A 23,240-nucleotide genomic window follows, 5' to 3' on the forward strand; every position below is an offset into this window, starting at 1 on the left:
CAGCTGGTACATTTAGCTGAAAAGTTGGCTGCAAGATCTTTACATCTCAAATCAATGGCACATTGTTGAACAAATCAGAAAATAAAAACGTAATGTAAACCTGTCTCACTCCTGGGAAATTACAACCTTGCTCACCTAAAAAAAAATGTACAAAGGAGGTTACCTTCAGTTGAAGTCCCATGTAAAAACAATCAATAAATCCAGAGATATAGGCAGCTGAAATTGAATGCAGATGTCAATGTTCCTTATGGGATCCAAGCTTAGCTTGGTCCTCTACAGTCTTTTGGTTGGTCCTTTACAGTGACTCTGTAACAAAAATGAAAAGGTAAATGGCAGATGTACAATATATACAGTATGTAAAGCACTGTGTAAATTGATGGTGCTATACAAGTACCTATAATAATAACAATGTACTGTAACTGTAAAGAAGATAGTAAATATGTACCTCTCCCATTATCAGCACCGCTAAACAACGCTGAAGTTAAAAGCATTTGCACCTGATGCTTTTTCTTTAGCCGACAGTCTCCTACAGGACACAGTAGTGATTTAGCGGTCGGCAGGCGGAATCACTAAGTGCAATGGGAGATTCAAGAGATTGACACTGACAAGAGATTGAAATCTATGGAAAGAAAAGAGGAGTAAATAAAGAATTTATAAAAAAAAAAAAAAAAGAGATTGACACTGCCTGAAGTCTCGGTTTCAGAATAAAATTTTAGGTGCCGATTCATCGTCACTGGAGCGGTGTTTGCCTGTGCCATCAGTGGGAAGAGATATTTGCTATCTTCTTTCCATGTACGTCTGCTGTTGACTTTTAATTTTGTTGTTGCTAATCAATAAAGAAGCTAAGGTACATGAAAGGGATCAAGTCCAACTGTTACCTCTGTTGTATTTGGTATGTACTAGCATTCATTTTTTTCTCTGGCAGAGTATAAATTCTCCATGGGATTAAATAGAGGATGCACAAAGTATGTGTGGTCTCAATGCAGATTTTGACCAGAAAAGTGACCATATGGCTTCCTTGTGGTTATTGCTCAGAACAATATCTCAAGTCCTGAAGAGTGGAGCCCAAACAAACTATGTGCCTCAGTAACATGTGAGGCCCCTGGATGTGCGGTATAAACTTTATAAGCTGCGGGTATATACAGCATACCACACTGTGTTCCGGGTTTCGAATCGAGACTTCCTGTCTCATGCCCGGAACACAGTAGAGTCCATCACAGTGGCGCTCAGCCATTCAGAGAAAGCAATGTTTTCTAGCAATGTTTACAAAGCTTCCTCTGAGTCAGAGAGGTGGGCTGATGATGTCACCCTTTGGCCAATCGGAGGAAGCTTTGCATTCATTGATGGAATACATTGTTTGCTCTGAATGGCTGAGCGCCGCTGTGATGGACTCTACTGGGTTCCGGGTATGAGACAGGAAGTCTCAGCTCAAACCCAGAACACAGTCCGGTATGCTGTATGTAGCCTCAGCTACATACAATTTATACCACACATCCAACTACCTCACATGTTAGTGAGGGACACAGTTGATTTGGGACAAGCTGGCCCAAGTAAACAATGTAAAGTGTAGTTCAGCTTAAAGCATGTTGACAGTGTGTATATGTACATTGTTCTGTGTTATTTCCGGTGTAGTTTTACATTTATTTGGTTATTATGGGCACGAAAAAGCCAACAAGCAACGAAAAAATTTTTTTTTTCAGAATTTGGGTAACTAAGACCAAAATATGTTAACGGTACACATGGCTTGTTCAGATTGCTGCCACTTTATTGATGCTACTACCGTCATCAGGTGCGCTGGCTGCCAAAGAAATTTGGTAATATAGACTATTATAGATGATATCATTTCTCTTTGGGTGATTGGAGTTGTAAACCGTTACCAATGCTAGGCATATCCAGCTTGCTGTAGAGGGGTATCTAAGGTCCAACCATCCAGCTACAACAAAAATATATCTTATTCATGTGCATAGAGGTGCTATTAAAAGATGCTATTTATTTTTGAACCATTTTCTGTTAAGTTTCCTGTCAAAAACAGTGTCTGTGTCAATAGGAAATAAGCATTCTATTGTCATTTTGGCAACATTATGTCATTGGCTGGTCTCTCTGGGAAGTAGCAGGAAGTCTGTTGTGTGAGATTGTTTCCTTTTAATAATTGTAGTGTTGCCTTTTAAGTGGACTGTTTTCATTTATTACAGGAAAGGTGATGGATTTATTTGTCAGACTTGTAGTACATCTATTATTTATCTACACTCGTGTACTATATCTAGATTTTTCGGAAATACAGAACCTCTTGACATGGAACTCCTTTTTACAATTTAAAATAAACCTCTACTGTCGCTACAGTTGCTAAAATAAGCTACCCTTCAATGGTATCTTTTAGGGCTCACTCGCTTCAGCACACAATAAAGCACTTCAATGCGCTTTTATGATGTGTTTTTGATGCTTCGATGAAGCTTCGGTGGTTCTTTGATGACGTTTCGTTGGTGCTTCAATGAAGCTTTGGTGAGGCTTCAGGGATGCTATTTTGAAGCTTGGCAGATGCCCTGTATGTGTGTGGATATCTCATACCTGCAATTTCTCCAAAACAAAGCGAATCTAAAGCTGAATTAAAGCCTCTTAAAAGCTGCAGGTGCTTCAAGCAAACTTCAAGGGAGCTTTGCCATATAGTTCTATGGAAGCTTTGAAGCACCACCAAAGCTACATGGGGTATCATTTTCGAAGGGAAGCCAAAGCAAAGCTAAAGCATGTGTAACATGAGCTTTGACTGGAGTGACAGCTTCAAAACAAGGCTTCAGACAAGTTGTTAAAGCTCTTAGGGCTCATTTATACTTGCTTCGGCTTCAACACACATTAACGGCTAGTTTACACTTGCTTCAAAAACAAAGCTTTGGACAGGCTTTGTTAAAGCTCTCCAAATGCCAGTAAAGCTTCTGTCACTAAATAAAATGGTTGGCTTACCATCCTGTTTCCACTTTTATTTTGCTTTGCTTTGGCTTCGCTTAAAAAATTATACCCCATGTAGCTTTAGTGGTGCTTCAAAGCGTCTTCAAAGCCTCCATAGAAGTCTATGGCAAAGCTCACTTGAAGCCCCACCAAAGGATTATCGAATGCCCACCGAAGCCTCATTGAAGCACCAAGCAAAAGCAAAAGTGTAAACAGGACTGTAAGCTAACCATTTTAATTAGTGACCAGAGCTTTGACTGGCGTTCAGAAAGCTTTAACAAAGTGTGTCCAAAGCCATGTTTTTAAGCAAGTGTAAACTAGCCCTTAACGCCAGTCAAAGCTCCTGTCACTAAATAAAATAGTTAGCTTACAGTCCGCCCTGTTTACACCTTGTGTTTGCTTTGGCTTTTCTTAAAAAATTATACCCCATGTAGCTTTAGTGGTGCTTTAAAGAGTCTTCAAAGCCTTCGTAGAGCTCCATGATGGCTCTTTTGAAGTTCGCTTGAAGCACCTGAGGCTTTAATTCAACTTTAGCTTTGCTTTGTTTTGGAGGAATTACAGGGGTGAGATATCAACACACACACAGGGCATTTGCCAAGTGTCAACAAAGCTTCCAAGGAGAACCACTGAATCATCAAAAACACATCGTAAAAGCTTGTTGAAGTCAAAGCATATGTAAATAAGCCCTAAAAGTGGAAAGTGGAGTTAGTCCGTATATCGGCTTTTTTCAACCTGTGTAACTTGAAGTTTCCTCAGGGGTGCCTTGGCAAAATGCCTAAAAAGCGCCCAAAAATGTATACAAGCCAGCAGATGGCTCAAGCCTGCCTTTTAATTACACAAAGTCACAGGTTTTTATTCTGCACCATTTCTACCTTCCAGCCACTGATGTCCTAAAAACCAGTGATGTCATCAGTGTTGAAAAGAAATGTGTTGATCGCCTGCAGAGCATCCTTGGCTGACTCTCCCCTGCCCCTCTCTGTCAACACTGGGGTCACAGGTGACTGAGAAAGAGGAGAAACACTGGCATACTAGTCGTTACTAGTGTGTAAAAATGTATTTGCTTTGGAAGAATAAATCGCCTCGAATAAATTTTCGAGTGTCCTATGTGTTTCGATGCTGCCGCGTTATGTAAAACTATTAGAATCATTTTTTACATATTAGAATGGGGTGCCTTGAGACTGTCCATAATTTTAAAGGGTGCCTTGACTGAAAAAAAGTTGAGAAATGCTGGTCTATATCACGGTAGAAGTAGGGTACCAAAAAGTCAAGAGAAGCCCCTCAGATGGAAAAAACTGATGGAATGGCTATACAAATGGTTGGTAGATTTTTTTTCAGACTGTAATTGGCTTTGAAAAGATCTGTGTTCCCATGATTCTCTGATCTAGGTGGCCTCTGATGCCCAGTGCTACTCTAAACAAGCAATCCCACAAAGTTGGGGACATCATATTGACCAAAATGTTTTGGTATGCTGACGCCTTAAGAATTCCCTTTACTGCAATGAAGGGGCCAAGCCCAACCAATGAAAATGAACTCCACACTGTAATCCCCTCTCCACCAAATGATTTGGACCAGTGCACAAAGCAAGGTCTATAAAAACATGGAGCAAGTTTAGGGTGGAGGAACTTGACTGGCCTGCACAGAATTCTGACCTCAGCCCGATAGAACATCTTTGGGATGAATTCAAGTGGAGACTGCGAGCCAGGTATTCTCATCCACATCAGTACCTGACCACACAAATGTGCTTCTGGAAGAATGGTCAAACATTCCCATAGATACACTCCTAAACCTTGTGGACAGCCTTCCCAGAAGAGTTGAAGCTGTTATAGCTGCAAGGGGTGGACCAACTCAATATTGAACCCTATGGACTAAGACTGGAATGCCATGCATGTGCGTGTAAAGGCAGGTGTCCCAATACTTTTGGTAAAATAGTGTAGCACTAACCCCTGAAGGAGCTGCTGGTTTTATTTGGCTTACCGTTGCCTCACCTGCTCGCTTCTCCGTCTTAGGGGTCCCGTTGGAAAGTAGCCCAAATAATATTGAATCCGACACTTAGTCCTTTTTCAGAAGGATTATTTAGGCACAAAGCCCTTCAATAGAGGGTCAAAGGGTTAAGGGGAGTTCAGGCACCTGATAATTGCAGGTTAGAGGTATTGATCAGATCCAGAGGACAAACAGTTCCACAGACTGGATCCAGCAACCACCGGATAGGCCCCTCTCACTTGACCTAGCAGCCGGTGAGGTGCTCAACAAAGTCTCTGCCACAGACTTGTCAATTGAACTAAAGCATTCTTGAAAGATCTTGAGAGATATAAAGAACTGCCATACAGTACCAGTTTTCTTTCAGCTGACCCGGCAATACTGTATGGGTGTTGATCCGGGTTGCGTCCTCTAACTGCGTTTCCAGGCTCCTCCAGAGATACCAGCCTTGTGTTCGGTCCTCTCCTAGAAAAGTCCTCCCCTAGATCCTCCAGTTTTCTTGGCCTCTCTCCGCAGGCGAGACAGCACAGGACCACCCCTGGATCAGTAGGCCCCAAGACTTTTTCGGGCCTACCCTCTCAGTTGCAAAGCCTCGGCCAGCTTGCCCCGAGGCTCAGGACTATGCCACACACACCCTAGGCCAAGAGGGCCATGAGGTCGGGATAGCGGACCCCGGAAAGAAGACCCACCAAAATGGCATCGGTACCTTGAATACCCTCTCCCAAAATGCACAGCAGGGAAACCACTCCCACTGGGCTACTTCCGAGCAAGAGGTGGTATTCAATACATCCAGATTGCTGCATTTCCACACTTACCGGCGGTGACAGCGACACATATGTTCAAGTGAAAACCAGTGCAACCCAGCTGGACTGGCACAGAAACCAGAACTTTTTTGAATAATTAGCCTGAGCCCAACTACAGCTTCAGACAACTAAATTTGAAAAACAATAGCGTCTGCTCATTAGGAGCAGGGAGCGCTACATAGTATATAAATAAAATGCTGCGTGAAATTACGGTGCTATATAAGTACCTGTAATAAATAAAAAATTTAATAAAAGGCGTTGCTACCAAAGTACCCGGCTACACTGCTTTGATGAGGAAAATTGGAGTTATCATTAATGATTTTTTATCCACTTAAGGACCGCCTCATGTTGATATACCTCGGCAGAATGGCACAAGCACGTACCTGTACGTTTCTTTTTAAGTGCCCGACCCGGTCCTGAGCTCCGTGACTGTGGCCGCGGGACCAGTGGACCCAATTGCCACTGGTGTACCGCGATCGGATCACAGAGCTGAAGAACGAGGAGAGGTCTGTGTAAACAAACCTCTCCCTGCGTGTCCTACTGTGGCTGTCACCGATCATCTGTTCCCTTTTATAGAGAAAGACGATCGGTGATGTCACATGCTAGGCCACGCCCCCTACAATAAAAAAACACATAACGTCATACCTAACACCTACACTGCCCCCTAGTGGTTAACTCCTTCACTGCCAGTATCATTTACACAGGAATCGCTGCATTTAATTAGCACTGATTGCTGTATAAATGACAATGGTCCCAAAAATGTCAGATGTGTCTGCCATAATGTTGCAGTCACAATAAAAATCGCTGATCGCTGCCATTACTAGTAAAAAAAAAAATTCATAAAAATGCTGTAAAACTATCCCCTATTTTGTAAACGCTATAACTTCTGCTCAAACCAATCAATAATCGCTAATTGCGATAATTTTTTTTTTTTTTTTTTTAAACAAAAAATTGTAGTAGAATACGTATCAGCCTAAACTGAGGAAAAAAAAATGTTTTTTAATATATTTTTTGGGGATATTTATTATAGCAAAAAATTTAAAATAATGCATTTTTTTCAAAATTGTCGCTCTATTTTTGTTTATAGCGCAAAAAATAAAACCCGCAGAGGTGATCAAATACCACCAAAAGAAAGCTCTATTTGTGGGAAAGAAAGGACTCCAATTTTGTTTGGGAGCCACGTCGCACGACCGTGCAATTGTCAGTTAAAGCGGCGCAGTGCCGAATCGCAAAAAGGGGCTTGGTCCTTTGGCTGCAAATTGGTCCGGGGCTTAAGTGGTTAATTAACACCCACTTTTAATACGCGTTTGGGGATCAGCTTTCAAATTGATTAACTTTGTATGAAAAAAAATACTTGCAATAAGTACGAATAGTCCGTCCTTATTCCTGGTTGAGCAAAATTTGTAAAGCTCTGCAGAATGAATCTTCAGAGACAGCTTTTAGTGATATTGCAGATTCTTCCTACTCTGACTGTTATATTAGTCCTGCTGCATCATTACTTGGAATAGGCTGCATTAGAATCTGCCTTTTGGGAGAGAGAGAGAGAGGAAAAAAAAAAAAAAAGTGGAAAGCCACAGCATCAAGTCTCCCAACTGGTGTACAGCTCCAAGCTTCCTGTGTAATAAACAAATGGAAGCTTTGTTTTCCTGCAAGCTCATTTGGCCCTAAGTGTGACTCAGTATTAGGCTGTGTCTGTCAGGCTTTGTGTATTTAGCTGCTTGAAGGAAGTGGGAGGATTTTGGGTGCTGACTTCTTGGACATTTTTACACAGCAGGCACTTTTCCACAATGGGAGATGAGGTATTTCATTGTTTAATATTTGTATTTATTCTAAAATATACAAGATATGATGTGGCAAGAGAGATCTGCCCAGGAACCAGAAAAAAAAAAAAGACACGGAACCTCATTCAGCTCTGTGAATTGTTGCTCTGTTTTAGGATAAACGGAAAGTTTCTTATTGGTGACGAGTGACTTTGAGGATCTTCATTAGAGAAGCTGCTAGCTTTGTGTAATTAGCATGGGGAGGCTTCTGCTGTCTTGGAATATGTGGCAATTTTTAATTTTTTTTTCTTTCTTTTTTTTTATTATTATTTTTTTTTTCATTTTTGTAAGACATCGCGTTTCCAGATGTTTTTCATTTTTTCCACATTTATTTTTCCACACGTTCCCTCATAAAGGAAGTAGGAAGATCTGCTGTTTTTTCTGCTATAATCATGTTGCGTGCATTTTAGGACTTCTGCGTTCATAAATTACTTTATTACGAGTGGAAAATGTTTCTTTAGGGGAGAAGATGTTTGATAGGCGCAGTAGTTACAGGCTGATACAGGTTTTGTAAGATCTGACAGCTCTTAGATGGTGTAGCTATGTTTTAATGCTTGTTAAACATTTTATTTGTGTAACATATTTTCTCATGTTAATAATACTTAGATCATAAGCTCTCACTAGAAGGGTGTACTGTCTTTCTTATATTGTAAAGTGCTATGCAAACTGTATAAATCATGTATAATAATAATATCTGGTCTTTTTGGGCTTATAAACTTGCTACAACAATAATAAGCCATCTATGATTAGCTATATGTCAAGCAAATTTTAGTACAGTTGGAGCATGCTAAAACCTGTAGTTCCTCAAAACTTTTATGGGTATATGTCTAAATATAGACTTCATGTTAATATGTAACTGAGTTAGTAATATAGATATGATGCTTTGCTATAAAACTTCAAGGATGATTGTTATTGTTTGGATGATGTCCGACTTAAAGTGGATCTCTAGTCAAAAGGATAAGATAAGAGTCAAAAGGGGCAATTTTGAAGGTTTTAGACATTGCCTCCCATCGACTAAGTCCAAGACGGAGCACAGCTCAGGATAAACTTCCTGGTTAATTGGGCATCACTTTGCATTCTGCTGACTTGACATTGCTTTGACTTGCATCTCCAAGCAAGCCCACCCCGCAAGGAGAAGGTTCCGAGCATGGGCACTGGTTTCTCTGTTTCTGCCTTCAGCATCAGTAGAGGTTAACAAGCTTGTTAAGAGTAGAGGATAAATTACTTAAAGTGGAAGTAAACTCCCCTATCGTTTTCAGCCAAGGAAGCTACCATCTTTGCCTCTGTTTAATCTTCAACTGCTATGGTGCTGCACATGTGATTCGTTATGACACCAACCATTGGATGGTTTGATAGTTTGGCTGAGAGCACAGCCAATGTGCAATTTTGCATTCCCGGCATGCCTTTTTTTTTTAACTGTTTAAATCCATGGGTTTACTTCCACTTTAACAACGCCAAAATTTGCACACATGATGTTAGCCAAAAGGGCTTTGAATGTAACATTTTAGCCGGGAGAGCTATTTGTCTTACCAGACCCTGCATCTGAGATCCCAACAAACAAGTTCTCAAATCAGCAATGTCAGCTTCCATATTTCTATTCTTAAGCCTTATACACATGATCATATTTTCTGCTGATTTTTGTCTTCAGATTTACCAAAACCATGTAGTGCAAGGGCCTGCCTGATTGCATACAAATTGAAAAAGGTTTAACCTCATATTATATGGATTTGGTAAATCTGAAGGAAAAAATCTGCAGAAAATCTGATGGCGTGTATGGGGCTTTAGTCCTTATTCACACGGTGCTGAGTCTATAAACCTGGCCATTTGTTTTTGTGGCGTGAGCCACCAAGTGCTGTGCAAAGGCAGCTCATGTAAGAATATGAGGACATAGCAGCTGCATAGACAAGGCAGATTACCCTTTTTTTAAAAGCCTTTGGGCGATATTTGAGGATCCTTGGTGTGCTGGCAAATGTGTACAGTTATCTATGATGTTTCTAGTATCCAGACAGTAGTCACTACAGCACCCATTACTGATGAGCCTTGTTTCCGGGAACATGTGCAATGGGAATATAGACATGATTGAATGTAAAACAGAATGGCAGCAGAACTGCAGATTCTGATTAATGGTGTCACTCCCTAAGTAAAGTGATACAACAATGTGTGATCGAGTAGCTAACCAGAGTTACAAATACTTGCTATAAATGCTTGTTTCAGGCAAACAGTTAATGACTATATATTAGTTCTGCTTGTGGGGGTGACCAGCACATTCACAATACAACATCTGCCTTTTTCAGAGCAATACTTGTACATGAGTTCCTCAGTCTCTATTCATTTCAGTAAAAAACTTCCAGCCACTGCTCCATACACATACTATTATGCCGCGTACACACGACCGGACTTTTTGACAGACTAGGTTCGACGATCTTCCCAACGGACTTTCGGCGGAGTTTCAACGGACTTTCCAAACGAATGGACTTGGCCACACACAAGCACACCTAAGTTTGACGGATTTGAGCGTGATGACATATGACCGGACTAGAATAAGGAAGTTCCTAGCCAGTAGCCAATAGCTGCCCTAGCGTGGGTTTTCGTCCATTGGACTAGCATACAAACGGATTTTTCGACTGGACTCGAGTCTGTCAGAAAGATTTGAAACATGTTTTAAATCTAAAGTCCATCTGATTTTTAGACAGCAAAGGTCCGATGAAGCCCACACACGATCGAATTGTCCGGTGGATTCGTTCCGTCGCACCTAGTCCGTCAAAGTCCGGTCATATGTACGCAGCATTAGACATTTCTGCTGTCTTTTGTTACAGTGGTCTATTAACTGCTTTGCAAAAATACTCTATTCCCTGCAGGACTCTGCTCTTTCCTGATTCTCCGTGTACCTATTTACGCACTTCTTCAATGTCACCTACAACCAGGGCGTTTTTAAGGCAGGGCAAAAGGGGCAGCTGCCCTGGGCCCTGTCGTTGTGGGGCCCAAAGCAGCTGCCTCATACTTGCCAACTATCCTGATTTAAATTCCCTCGTCCCTTGAGGTTTTAGACCTGTGCTGTGTCCCGATATCTGTGTGAAGTGCTGCTATTAATGCTGCCCAACTCTGCCCTATTATGTACAGCTGACCCACCTGCAGACCCTGTGTTTACATGTAAATTGCCAGCATTGATATGTATATCATGCCCCCCTGAGGTCATATCCACAGTAATCTCTAGCAACCAATCAACAAGCAGAAATCATGTGCTCTAACCTCTAGCAACTAATCAGTGAGCCGTAATGTGTGCTGTAACCTCTAGCAACCAGTCAGTGAGCGGTAATGATACACTGTACCCTCTGGCTACCAATTGCAATAGCCGCCCAATCTGATTCAGTAAACTGATTTTGAGTCTAGCTGCTAATTATTGTATGTCTCAGAGCTGGTGGAGAGCAAAATCGCATGGGGGGGTGGGTTGGGGGCGGGGGGCCCCAAAAAAAGTTTTGCCCAGGGTCCAATCATTATTAAAGACGGCCCTGCCTACAACTCTGTCTTCTCCTCATCTCTTTCTCTTTCTGTAGGGGTTCCTCGAGGCACTGTCCTTGGACCCCTTGTATTCTCTATCTAGACTTCCTCACTTGGTCAATTCATAGTCTCCCATGGCTTTCAATACCCACATCTTTTTTTAATCTTCAGCTCATCCCTTCAGTCTCCTTTCATATTACTAATTTACTAGCTGACCTATTGGTATGGATGTCACACCACTTCCTCAAATTCAGTCTTTCCAAAACTGAGTTCACAATATTTTTTTCTCAATGTTGTGTCAGTAGCACAGCTATTAATACCCTCTTACCGGGGGTTGGTTTAATCCAAGACTCCTGCACCTTTCCACCCAACTTCCAATCACCGTTCAGATCTTGCTGCCTTCACATTCATAGTATACAAATGTCCAAAATCTGCCCCTTAACCAATGAAACCACCAAGCTGCTAATTCAGTCACTTGTTCTCTTTCCCCCAACTATTGCAACTCTCTCCCTGTTGGCCTATCTTCACACAGGCTGTCCCTTTTCAGTTTCATCAGCCTTACTGACTGGGTACTGTCCATATCACCAGCCTAGTCTCAATGTATCATACAACTGCCCTGATTCTGAAGAACATTGCATCTTCTGACAATTCCATTAAAATGCTGAGCAGAACCAGGTATGCTTTACAGTAAAGCTCTCACAGTTGGGTTGTAGAATGCAGGACCTCTTATGAATATAATAAGTGTGATAAATACAAATTATCCTAAAGAACCAGTCTGGGATCAATGTCAACCTCCACCCATCCCTCCTTTCCCCCCTTATGTGATCAGTGGAGTAAAAAAAAGAAAGAAAATTTCTGTCTAATGTTTCCTTGCCCACTCAAGTCGTCTCATCTGTTTTTTCTTTTGTTTTTTTGTTTTTTAATCAACGGAATTTTATTGAATAGAACACAAGGCATTACATGTTACCAGTGAGTAGGCATACATTTTGTATAAAGCAGGAGATACAATCCTCCTAACAAGAAACAATTTGTAGTAACTGCGTAGCCAACCAGTCTGTCAACAGAAGGACAGGCACTGTATAATACCTCATGTTCATTACACTATCAAAAAAATATAAACTGATAGACAAGAAAAAAAGAAGACCACACGTTATTGTCTGATATCGTGTAAGGTATATCGACGCTGGCAGGTCATAAGTAGTCTCATATGATCACTCTGGAAGTAGTGCAGGTAATTATCTATCCCGGTAGTAATCTATCTAGGACCACCTCTGGGGAACTTAAAGCGGAGTTCCTCCCCAGAATGGAACTTCTGCTTTAAGGGAAGGTGACCCCCTGACATGCCACATTTGGCATGTAATTTTTTTGGGGGGGAGCGGAAACTCTCTTTTTAGAGGGTTCCAGCTCCCACTTCCTCCCGGGGCAGCGCTGCGCCAGAAGTAAGTTCACCTCTCTCCCCTCAATCTCGGCAATCATCTGGGACATGTCACTGGTCCCAGATGATTGCCCAGCCATTCGCAGCGCAGCTCACGCATGCCCAGTGCGTGCCCTGGCTGTGAAGCCACAGCCAGGTGCCAACAGTGACAATGTCGGCACCGCAGAGAGGAGGGGAAGACGAGCGGAGCTTCGTTCCCCCACATCGCTGGACCCTGGGACAGGTAAGTGTCTGATTATTAAAAGTCAACAGCTGCAGTATTTGTAGCTGCTGACTTTTATTTTATTTATCTATTTTTTTTTGTCGTAACTCCACTTTAACCAGCTTTGCCAGGTGTTTATAAATTTGTTTGGCAATTTCCTATGATAATAGGTGTTTCTTTCTTGCGTAAAGGATATTGTTAACCGCTTGGATCCACTGTGAAAGTCGAGCAATCTGCTTTCTAGCTAGGTATAAAAGTCTTGTGAGGACAATGTATGTCGGTGGGGGGTTACAGTTCCTCAGTGAGACTCCCCAACAGACACATCAGCACGTCCACCTCCAATTGAACTTGGCATATTTTGTTAATTTTGTTAATTATTTTGTTACAATATCTCACTAGCTTGGGACAAGAGCCAGAAAAGAGGATCCAGTGTGGGGGGGGAGCTGACTTGTGCCCTTCTCTTCTGTTTACTTCCTGCTTGGGGTCCTTTTTGGAGTCCACATCACTTCCTGCGTGACATGGACACGTCCTGGTAAATGGCCACGGGTAGGGTCTTCTCAAGAGAGAGAAGTGGACTGACATCATCAGAGGGGGGTGGTAGGGGACTGTTAGACTTGGGGTGCCGTGTAAAATTACCAGTTCCGCTGCACTAGCAGTATGGGACCTGGATGGGGAGCTTAGGTGAATATTGCTGACTTCAAAGTAAAGAGGAAAAAAGACTGTCAGCATAGGCTATAGGGGAGTGGGAAGGAGGGGTGGTAAAAAGTTTTAATATTGAGCTTTTAATATCATATGTTTTCTGTTAATCTGCCTTTCTGGAGCACTGTCCAGTGGATTATTGACAAGACATCTGTTGTAGAAATATTGTTTTTGGATTTGTATATCCTTTTTTTGTAAAAATAATTGTTTTGAAGTACATTGGTTATTTTTTATATTGTGTGTGTGTGTGTATATATACAAGCCTTATCTGTATGATAGCACTCTGTGGCATTTTCAAGCTATAGATCCCAATAATGCTATATAGATAATAAAACGCTTTTTCAAACCATGCAGCATTTGCACACAGCATACTAGGGTTATGTTTATAGATATCTCTGTATACACAATAGTGTTTTGCATTTACATAGTCATTGGTCTTTGAAATCTCCTACTCATTCTTAAAATGTCATCCTTGCCAAAGTTATTGTGTTTTTTTCCTTATAAGACACTGTCATTAATCCAAGGTTTGATTTATTACCTCTATGATGTTCTAGTTACATGTGTACCTTTTGTTTTTGGTATATTATTAGAACATAGCAGCCAAGTAATGTCAGTTTGTATGTTTAGGTTAATTGCTGAGATGGCATGCTTTTGTTATTTGACTTGGCCAATTATTGTGGCCTAGTTACTGCACTATTGCTGTTAAGTACAATTGATGCTTAGTAATGTGACTGACTCAAATGAGCATATGCATATATTTATCTAAAAGTTATTTTTCCTGTACAGAAAGATTATGTTTGGTGACGGTTTTAATTACTAACTATTGCCTCCAAATTACATGCTTTACATTTCTTGAGGGAGAAACACCCTGATATTTTTAACTAACACGTCTCTGTCTATGAAAGCTCTTAAAGACAGTCTATATCATTAGTGTTTCAAAATTAGTTTGAATGTGATCAGATAAATGTAAATCATTTTATCATCAAGCGTTAATGATTAAAATATTGTTTATTTTGTAATTACAGTGGATATAATGTCTACACACCCCTGTTGAAATGTCAGCTATCTGCTATGTAAAAAAATGAGACAAAGATAAATAATTTCAGAACTTTTTACACCTTTAATGTGACTTATAAACTGTACATCTCAATTGAAAAAACAAACTGAAATCGGAAATAAAACTAGAAAACTAAAATAATGTGGTTGCATAAGTTTGCACCCCCTCTTATAACTGTGGATGTAGCTGTGTTCAGAATTAAGCAATCAAACTCATGTTAAATAGGAGTCATTACACACCTGCCATCATTTAAAGTGTCTCTGATTAACCCCAAATAAAGGTCAGCTGTTCTAGTAGGTCTTTCCTGACATTTTCTTAGTTGCATCCTACAGCAAAAGCCATGGTCCGCAGAGAGCTTCCAAAGCATCCAAGGGGTCTCATTGTCAAAAGGTATCAGGAGAAGGGGACAAAATAATTTGCAAGGAATTAGATATACCATGGAACACAGTGAAGACAGTCATCATCAAGTGGAGAAAATATGGCACAACAGGGACATTGGCAAGAACTGGACGTCCCTCCAAAATTGATGAAAAGACGAGAAGAAAACTGGTCAGGGAGGCTGCCATGAGGCCTACAGCAACATTAAAGAAGCTGCAGGAATGTCTAGCAAGCACTGGTTGTGTGGTACATGTGACAACAATCTCTCGTATTCTTCATATGTCTGGGCTATGGGGTAGAGTGGCAAGACAGAAGCCTTTTCTTAGAAGAAAAACATTCAACCCTGGCTAAATTTTGAAAAAACACATCTGACGTCTCCCAAAAGCATGTCGGAAAATGTGTCTGATGAAACCAAGGTTGAACTTTTTTGGCCATCTTTCCAAAAGATTTGTTTGGCATAAAAACAACAATGCACATCACAAAAAGAACACCATACCCACAGTGAAGCATGGTGGTGGCAGAAACATGCTTTGGGTCTGTTTTTCTTCAGCTGGAACAGGGGCCTTATTCAAGGTAGAGGGAATTGTGAACAGTTCCAAATACCAGTCAATATTGGCACAAAACCTTCAGGCTTCTGCTAGAAAGCTGAACATTAAGAGAAATTAATAAATTGGTACTCCTGCACTATCGCAAATAAAGGAAAGGGAATATGACTGCTGCAAACAGCAAAAATCAAATCCGTGGCTCTAAAGTGTATGAATAACGATGATGTTGCGCTGTCAACAATACCAAGTGATACTAAGCAATATATGACATGATTTGCATAAATGCATACATGGGTAAATACATGAACAAAAAATGTTGATAATACTTCTAAATGTCCATAAATCTCAAGTAATCTATAGTGACTGGTAAGATGAATACAGATGTGTAAAGAAAGTCCCAGTGGTAACAATGTGAATTCAAGTGCAACTGAAACTAATAGTTCTCTACTTCTTGCACATTCCAAACGGTGAAGAACAGTGATTGGTGTCTCTTCTTATAGTGTATGTGACACCTCAGTGCTCACAAGCCTCTCACCTTATTGCTGTAAGGTAACCGCATTAGGTATAGATATCTCTCATAGGGATCCTTGTGCCTCGTCTTATCTCTCTGTGATGAATGCGGGGGAGGAGCGGGATACACGGCAGACCCTCCTTGGATGTGATTCTGGGGTTTCCACCTAGTCTCCTTCTTGGTGGTGGTATATAAACAAAAGGGCTCCAATAGTGTGAGTTTCTTAAAAGGTGTTTATTGAAAATTAAATTTTACTCACATTTAAAACAGTTAAGCCAGGCATATAATCTACGAGCAGCAAGCTCATACTCTTATGCCACGTCCGGTCTATCTGACGCCCAATCCCGACGATTTCAGCATGACAATGACCCAAAGCAAACATCCAAATTGACAAAGGAATGGCTTCACCAGAGGAAGATTAAAGTTTTGGAATAGCCCAGCCAGGGCCCAGACATGAATCCGATTGAAAATCTGTGGGGTGATCTGAAGAGGGCTGTGCACTGGAGATGCCCTCACAATCTGACCGATTTGGAGTGTTTTTGTAAAGAAGAGTGGGCAAATATTTATTGCCAAGTCCAGATGTGCCATGCTGATAGACTCATACCCAAAAAAACTGAGTGCTGTAATAAAATCAAGAGGTGCTTCAATAAAGTATTGGTTTAAGGGTGTGCACACTTATGCAACCATATTATTTTTAGTTTTATATTTTTACTTCCCTCCACCTAAAAGATTTCAGTTTTTTGTTCAACTGAGTTGTACAGTTTATAGGTCACATTAAAGGTGGAAAAAATTCTGAAGTGATTTATCTTTGTCTCATAATTTTACATCTCAGAAACCTGTCATTTTAACAGGGGTGTGTATACTTTTTATATCCACTATATATACACGCTATACATCCTGCTTAATAGTAAAGTCTACAGACAGGGCTTGGTGGTTAGAAGTTTAGCAATCATTTTGCCCAGACCCCTATTGATGCCGTGGCCATTTTTTTTGTTTGTCAGACAAGTCACTATCTTAACCGCTTGCCGACCAGCTTCCGCAGTTGTACTGCACAGGTTGGCTCGGCTGCACAAATCGCCGTCATTGTACGTCAGCGTGTGCATGGCGATCTGTGGGCGTGCGGCCATTCATTAATGGGGGAGCCAACCAGCTGGTCCGGCAGACTCTATTTTCGCCAGCCATCCGCAATCGCTACAGAGAGCAGCAGAACAGGGATCGGCCAGTTTAAACAAACAGATCACCATTCTGTCAGGGGAGTAGAGTGAGATCGCCTGTTCCTAGTGATTAGGAACAGCGATCTCTCTCCTCCTCCAGTCAGCCCAGCCCCCATACAGTTAGAAATACCTCACATTTAAACCCTTAATCACCACTAGTGTTAACCCCCTCCCTGCCAGTGTCATTTATACAGTAATCAGTTCATTTTTATAGCACTGATCATTGTATAAATGTCACTGGTCCCAAAAAAGTGTAAAACGTGTCCCATCTGTCCGCTGCAATGTCGTAGTCCAGCTAAAAATCGCAGATCACCTCTATTACTAGTAAAAAATGCCATAAATCTATCCCCTACTTTGTAGATGCGATAACTTTTGTGCAAACCAATCAATATATACTAATTGGGATTTTTTAACCAAAAATATGTAGCAGAATACACATTGGCCTAAACTGAGCAAGACATTTTTATTTTTTTATTTTTTGGGGTATTTATTATAGCCAAAATTTAAAAATATTTTTGTTTTTTCAAAATTGCCGGTCTTTTCTTGTTTAAAACGCAAAAAATAAAAAACACAGAGGTGATCAAATAGAAAAAGGGACATCAAAATCGTTTTGGGTACAACGTCGCACGACCGTACAATTGTCAGTTACAGCGACGCAAAGAATGGCCTGTTCAGGAAATGGGTAAATCCTTCCAGGGGTGAAGTGGTTAAAGAGATGCTCCTTCCTTCTCTGGGCATTTACTGGGTGCTGGTCATGGGCCCACATTTATGAGCAATTATTATCCAAGTGGTTGTTGTTCCACAGAGGTTGTCTTAGTGATCACATGATTACCATTATACATATTATATTATAATAATGGCAGTTGGTTGCATGGAGGAGCAGTGTGTGAAAGAAGCAGAGTATGGTGGTTAGGCCCAAGCACAGGCCCCATCTGGTGCGGTGGCAAAAGTTTTATTTGTCAGAAGAGTTGCTGTGTTTAAAAGAAGCCCCTTCTTTTTATGGTTTACGGAGTGTTGTCATGAACCCACAATCATTAACAATTGATGTCCAAGTTGTTATTTCATTAGTGTTGTCTTAGTGCTCACATGACTGCTAACTAGGGTTGCCACCTTTTCTTCAAGCCAAACCCGAACACTTTAGCAGCACAGGACACATTCGTTTTCGTGGTATACACAATAGGATTATAAAAGACCTGGGACACCTTTGGGTGCCCCAAGGAGAGTGGTAGTAATGCAGCTCGCTGCGGCAAACAGTGGGTGTGGCCAAATTGCTCTTTCTGACATCTTGGTTCCCCCCCCAGTGATACCAAACCTGTCCCCCCCCCAGACAGCGACCTGCAGCTCCCGAATGGCAACAGATTTTTGTGTGACTACAGTGGAACCTTGGTTAACGCGGTTAACGAGCATTTTGAAAGACGAGCAACTTTTTTTCAATTCTGACTTGGTTTGCTAGCCTTGTCTTGCAAAACGTTGAGAATTCAAGCTAATGGGGTGTGCAGTACCGCATTTTGCCAGAGGTACGAGGGCACCAGTGACACTTGGAACAGTTCGGAGCCATTTGGAAATACTCAGAATCACTCAGACATACTTGGAAAAACTTGGAAATACTCAGTTCCTGAGTGTTTCCGAGCCTTTTTGAAGGCTTTCCGAGTTCAGCCATGCTATCCCAGAGTATTTTCGGTGCCCCACCTCCTCTGGCCACATGCGGTATTGCATGCAATAGAAGTCAATGCAGAATGAATTATCTTAGTTTCCATTGACTTCTATGGGGAAACTCGCTTTGATATGCGAGTGCTTTAAAATACAAGCATTCTCCTGGAGCGGATTATGCTCATAATCCAAGGTTCCACTGTATCTCAGTTACTTGGAGAGCCACAGCCCAGTCTAAATAATGTGTCCGGGTTTCAGGCAGACTGAAACCCGGACACAAGATTCCAAACCCGAACTGTCCGGGTGAATCCTGGACAGGTGGCAACCCTACTGCTAACCTCAGCCTTTTCTGTCAACCTTGACACAACCTTTTTCAGTCAAGGCACCCCACTCTAAAATGTAAAAAATGTAAATAATAGATTTACAAAAAGCAGCAACATCCACACATAGGACACCCAATGTTAGAGGTGATATAGTCTTCCAAAGCAAACACACCTTTGCACACCGGTACTGACTAGTATTCCTGTGCAACTTTTCTCCCTCAGTTATTTTCCCTCACTCAGCTAATGTGACCCCAGTTTTGAAGGAGATGGGCAAGGGAGGGGCAAACAAGGATGCTGTTAAGGAACGCCAACATTCTCCTCATCAACCAATGACGTAATTGGTTGTTCGCACGCCAGGGGCTAGAGGGTTGTAATAGTGCACAATGGAAACCTGTGGCTTTGAGTAACTAAAAGGCAGGCTTAATCCACCCGCTGGCCTGTATCCAGTTTTTGGGCAATTTTTTGGCATTTTCCCAAGGCACACCTGAAGAAACATGACAGCACCCTGGTTGAAAAAGGCTGGCGTAGAGGACCAGTGTTGGAGAGAGATACTTATGCATGGGGGCTGGTTGCAACCACAGTGTGGGGAAAGGTGAGACTTATAGAGAGGTCAGAGAAAGGCTGTGCCTAGGGCCCATGAATATCTAATTTCAGCCCTGGGGAGGCAGTGCAAGGAAGGGTAATATTTTTGTAGTAAATACAAATGTAGCGCTGGCTCCTGATGAGCAGGCGCTATGGTATTTGAAAAGTTAATTTGCCTGAAGCCACAGTTGGGTTTCGGGATTATATCTCCAAATTTCTGGTCTCAGTACCAGGGTTCTCCTTGACCGCAGGTGTGGCTGTCATCACCGGCAAGAGTAGAAACGTAGTCTAGCTGGGTGCATTGAATGCCACCATTCTCTTGGAACCAGCCCAGTGGGAGTATTTTCCTGCTGTGCATTCTGGGGGGTGGTATTTAGGGTACAGACGCCACGTTGGTGGGATTTATCATTCAGTCTGTTGGGTTCTGGTGGTCCTCCTGATCCAGTCCCATGGCCCTCCTGGCCTGGGGTGCGGAACCACGCATCCTGAGTCTCAGGGCCATCTCATCTGAAGGGAGAGGCCCAGCAACTGAAGAACCCCAGGGGAGGACTCTTTCAGGAGAAGACCGTGCGCAAGGCTGCTTTCTCTGAAGGAGCCTGGAGGCTTAGTTGAAGGATGCAATCTGGATCAACACTCATACGGTATCGCCAGATCAGCTGAGAGAACTTGGTACCTTATGTCAGTTCTTTAAATTTGTCTACATCCCTCAGTAACGCTCAAGTGTATCTCACAAGTCTGTGGCAGAGACTTTGTTGAGCATCCCACCGGCTGTTAGGCCTAGTGAGAGAGGTCTATCCGGGAGTTGTTAAATCCAGTTGTGAAATGGTTTTTATTCTCTGGATTTTCTCTAAAGACTTCCATTTTGCAATCTAACTGCCTGAACTCACTCCTAACCCTCTACCATTTATTGAGATACTCTGTTCTGTTCTAAATAACTAACCCAAATGAGGATTTGGTGTCAGTTTCCACATTCTTTGGGCCATCTACCATGGGAACCCCAAGACGGAGAAGCAAACAAGGGAGGTAACGGTAAGCCCAAATAAAACCAGCAGCTCCTTCGGGGGTCAGTGCTACACAAAACATTTGGTATCATTAGGCCGACCATAGATGGAGTGAATTTTCCATGGTTGCAGGAAAGAAATTTGCTTGATTTCCCCATCAACACAAGCTGTTGCCATTAGCAATAATCGCAATTTAAATCCAGCAGGCTGTTTGTACCGAAGTTGAACGATCGACTTGGGTACATTTAGCCTGCCCATACATGGCTCGAATCTCGGCCAGTTCCTGCTAAACCAGGTAAGATTGGACCTGTCTATGGCTGACTTTAGAATATGTTGTAAGAATTGTATATTTGAAAGAGACCTTCATTGATTGCCATGTTTGCTTCAACATAGTTTCATCCGCAAGCCACATGTGGCTAGTATGAGTCTTCTTTGGCCTCACTGTGACCCCATTATGTGTGTTGCACTCACGGTTATTGTGTTCTTTCCATTTCACTGAAACTTTAGAGGCCCCAGCCCATCCTGTGAGCGGTTTTAGGAGTCTTTCCACTTTGGAGGTACTGACAAAACAATTACGTCACTTCACAGCATAATAGCTTCTAGCTTATACACAATTTCCATTCATCGTAAATCCGAACTGGTTGTATCCCAGAAGCATCTACTATTCTGGAAATTAAAGGAAGAGGTGCCTTTAAGGAAAAAAAGATTGTTAAACACAAATTAATCACTAAACTTAAACAAAGCAGTTTACTTTCTCTTGTAATGACTGTTTGTGGAAGGAGATAGACATATGTTTTCAATCTACAGAGTCTAATATGCTCCACATATATATACAACATCAATGAGGAGATGGAACAATGGAGGGAGTTACCCAGGACGACCACTCAATAGATGTTAGAAACCGGCTGGTTACGAAGACATGAATCTTTAGTGGAAGATGTATTGCATTCTTTATAAACTATCCCTAACATACCTTTCCTATACCACAACAATATACAGCTGTTTTCACTTCACTTTTCATAGAAGAGGTCCCGGTAACTGACTTCCTGGCTCATCACTCGGTATACTGATGTAGCCAAACTGCAAGCACATTACGCTCTATATAGAAGAGAGCAATAGACACTTATAGCCAAACTGCATCCTCTACGCTCATCTGCAGATTCCTGCTTCAGGAGACTCCTATGTGGCCAAACTGCATGCGGTAGAGTTCATAGGTAGTAATCAGCCTGGACTTGTAAGTACAGTGTTTTTGCAGCACCATTGTTGCTGTTTTTTTGCTTTTATTTGCATTTCAGCTTGAGCTGTACATAGCTTTTTAGAGCTAACTGCATCTGAGCCTCAAAATATAATTGTACATACTGCCAGTTTTCCACTAGCTTCAGTCACTAATTTACAGTTATTTGATGGGTCTGAAGTGGAACAAAGAGTGTGTAAGTTCAAGTTGGCAGTATGCACATCCTATTAGGGAGTGCTGAAAACGTTTTTTGGATGTACACATTGAAAACCGTCTCAAGTGCTTATAAAACTTATTTTTTTACATTTTTTTTATTTCAAAGCAAAAGATGCATGTGAGGCTTTTTTTATTCTTTCGTTTTTTGTAATGTAACAAGATACTGTATGGCAGGGCCCATCTGATATGTTGGAATGTGTTTTATTTTTTTTGTTTTTTGTTTTGTTTTTTTGTTTTTAGGTTATTTTTTATTTTTTTATAATGTTGTGATGTGTAATATTTGTGTATGATTAATGTCAATTGTGTTAAAATTTGATTAAGGCCCCTTTCACACTGGGGCAGTGCGGGCGTTGGCGGTAAACCGCGCTATTTTTAGAGGTGCTTTACTGTAATTTCAGCCCGCTAGCGGCCGAAAAAGGGTTAAAACCGACGGCAAAGCGCCGCTGTGCTGTCCCATTGATTTCAATGGGTAGGAGCGGTTTAGGAGCGGTGAATACACCGCTCCTATTCACTGCTCCAAAGATGCAGCTAGCAGGACTTTTTCACACTGGAGTGAAAGGGGCCGGTTCTTTCAGGTGCTATTTTTAGCGCTGTAGCGCCTGAAAACCGCCCCAGTGTGAAAGGGGCATTAGGGACTGAAGGCCAATCATTTTATTCACACTTATTCTAGATATAACTAGCATTGTATGTCACCTGTACACCGATCAGCCATAACATTATGACCACCCACATAATTTTGAGCATGGCTCCCTTTTGCTAAAACAGCCCTGACCCATTGAGGCATGGACACCAAAGTAACATCCACATGAATGGCAGGATCCAAGGTTTCCCAGCAGAACGATGCCCAGAGCATCACACTGCCTCTGCCAACTTCCCCAGGTAAGTGACACACATGCACTCTGCTAGCCACATGATGTAAAAGAAAACGATTCATCAGACCAGGCCACCTCATTCTGTTGCTCCATAGTCCAATTCTGATGTTCATGTGACCATTGTAGAAGCTTTTGGCTGTGGACATGGGTCACCATGGGCTTCACAGCTCCATACACAACAAATGGTGATGCCCTTTTTCTTTTCTTTTTTTTTACGGCTATCACCACATCAACTTTGTGAAAAACATGTTCACTTGTTGTCTAATATATCCCACCAATTTTC

The 23,240-nt window shown here is 41.7% G+C and overlaps 1 protein-coding gene across 3 annotated transcripts in view; it reads left to right on the forward strand.

The window, feature by feature from the left end:
- The window catches only part of SH3KBP1 (SH3 domain containing kinase binding protein 1), a 530,573-nt gene that overhangs the window by 338,601 nt on the left and 168,732 nt on the right, over positions 1 to 23,240 (forward strand). Inside the window, exon 1 of one of the 3 annotated variants that reach the window (XM_077480741.1) lies at positions 7,400 to 7,519. The exons of the other annotated variants lie outside the window; for them this stretch is intronic. Within the exon in view, the coding sequence (XP_077336867.1) occupies positions 7,508 to 7,519 (12 nt within the window). The 5' untranslated portion in view covers positions 7,400 to 7,507. Of the gene's footprint in view, positions 1 to 7,399; positions 7,520 to 23,240 lie in introns of those variants that run through there. 3 annotated transcript variants of the gene reach the window in all.

Source organism: Lithobates pipiens, unplaced genomic scaffold (genome assembly GCF_037356315.1).
Source record: "Lithobates pipiens isolate NorthernLeopardFrog02 unplaced genomic scaffold, aLitPip1_a1.2 Scaffold_16, whole genome shotgun sequence".
In the NCBI taxonomy this organism is placed as follows: Eukaryota; Metazoa; Chordata; class Amphibia; order Anura; family Ranidae; genus Lithobates; species Lithobates pipiens.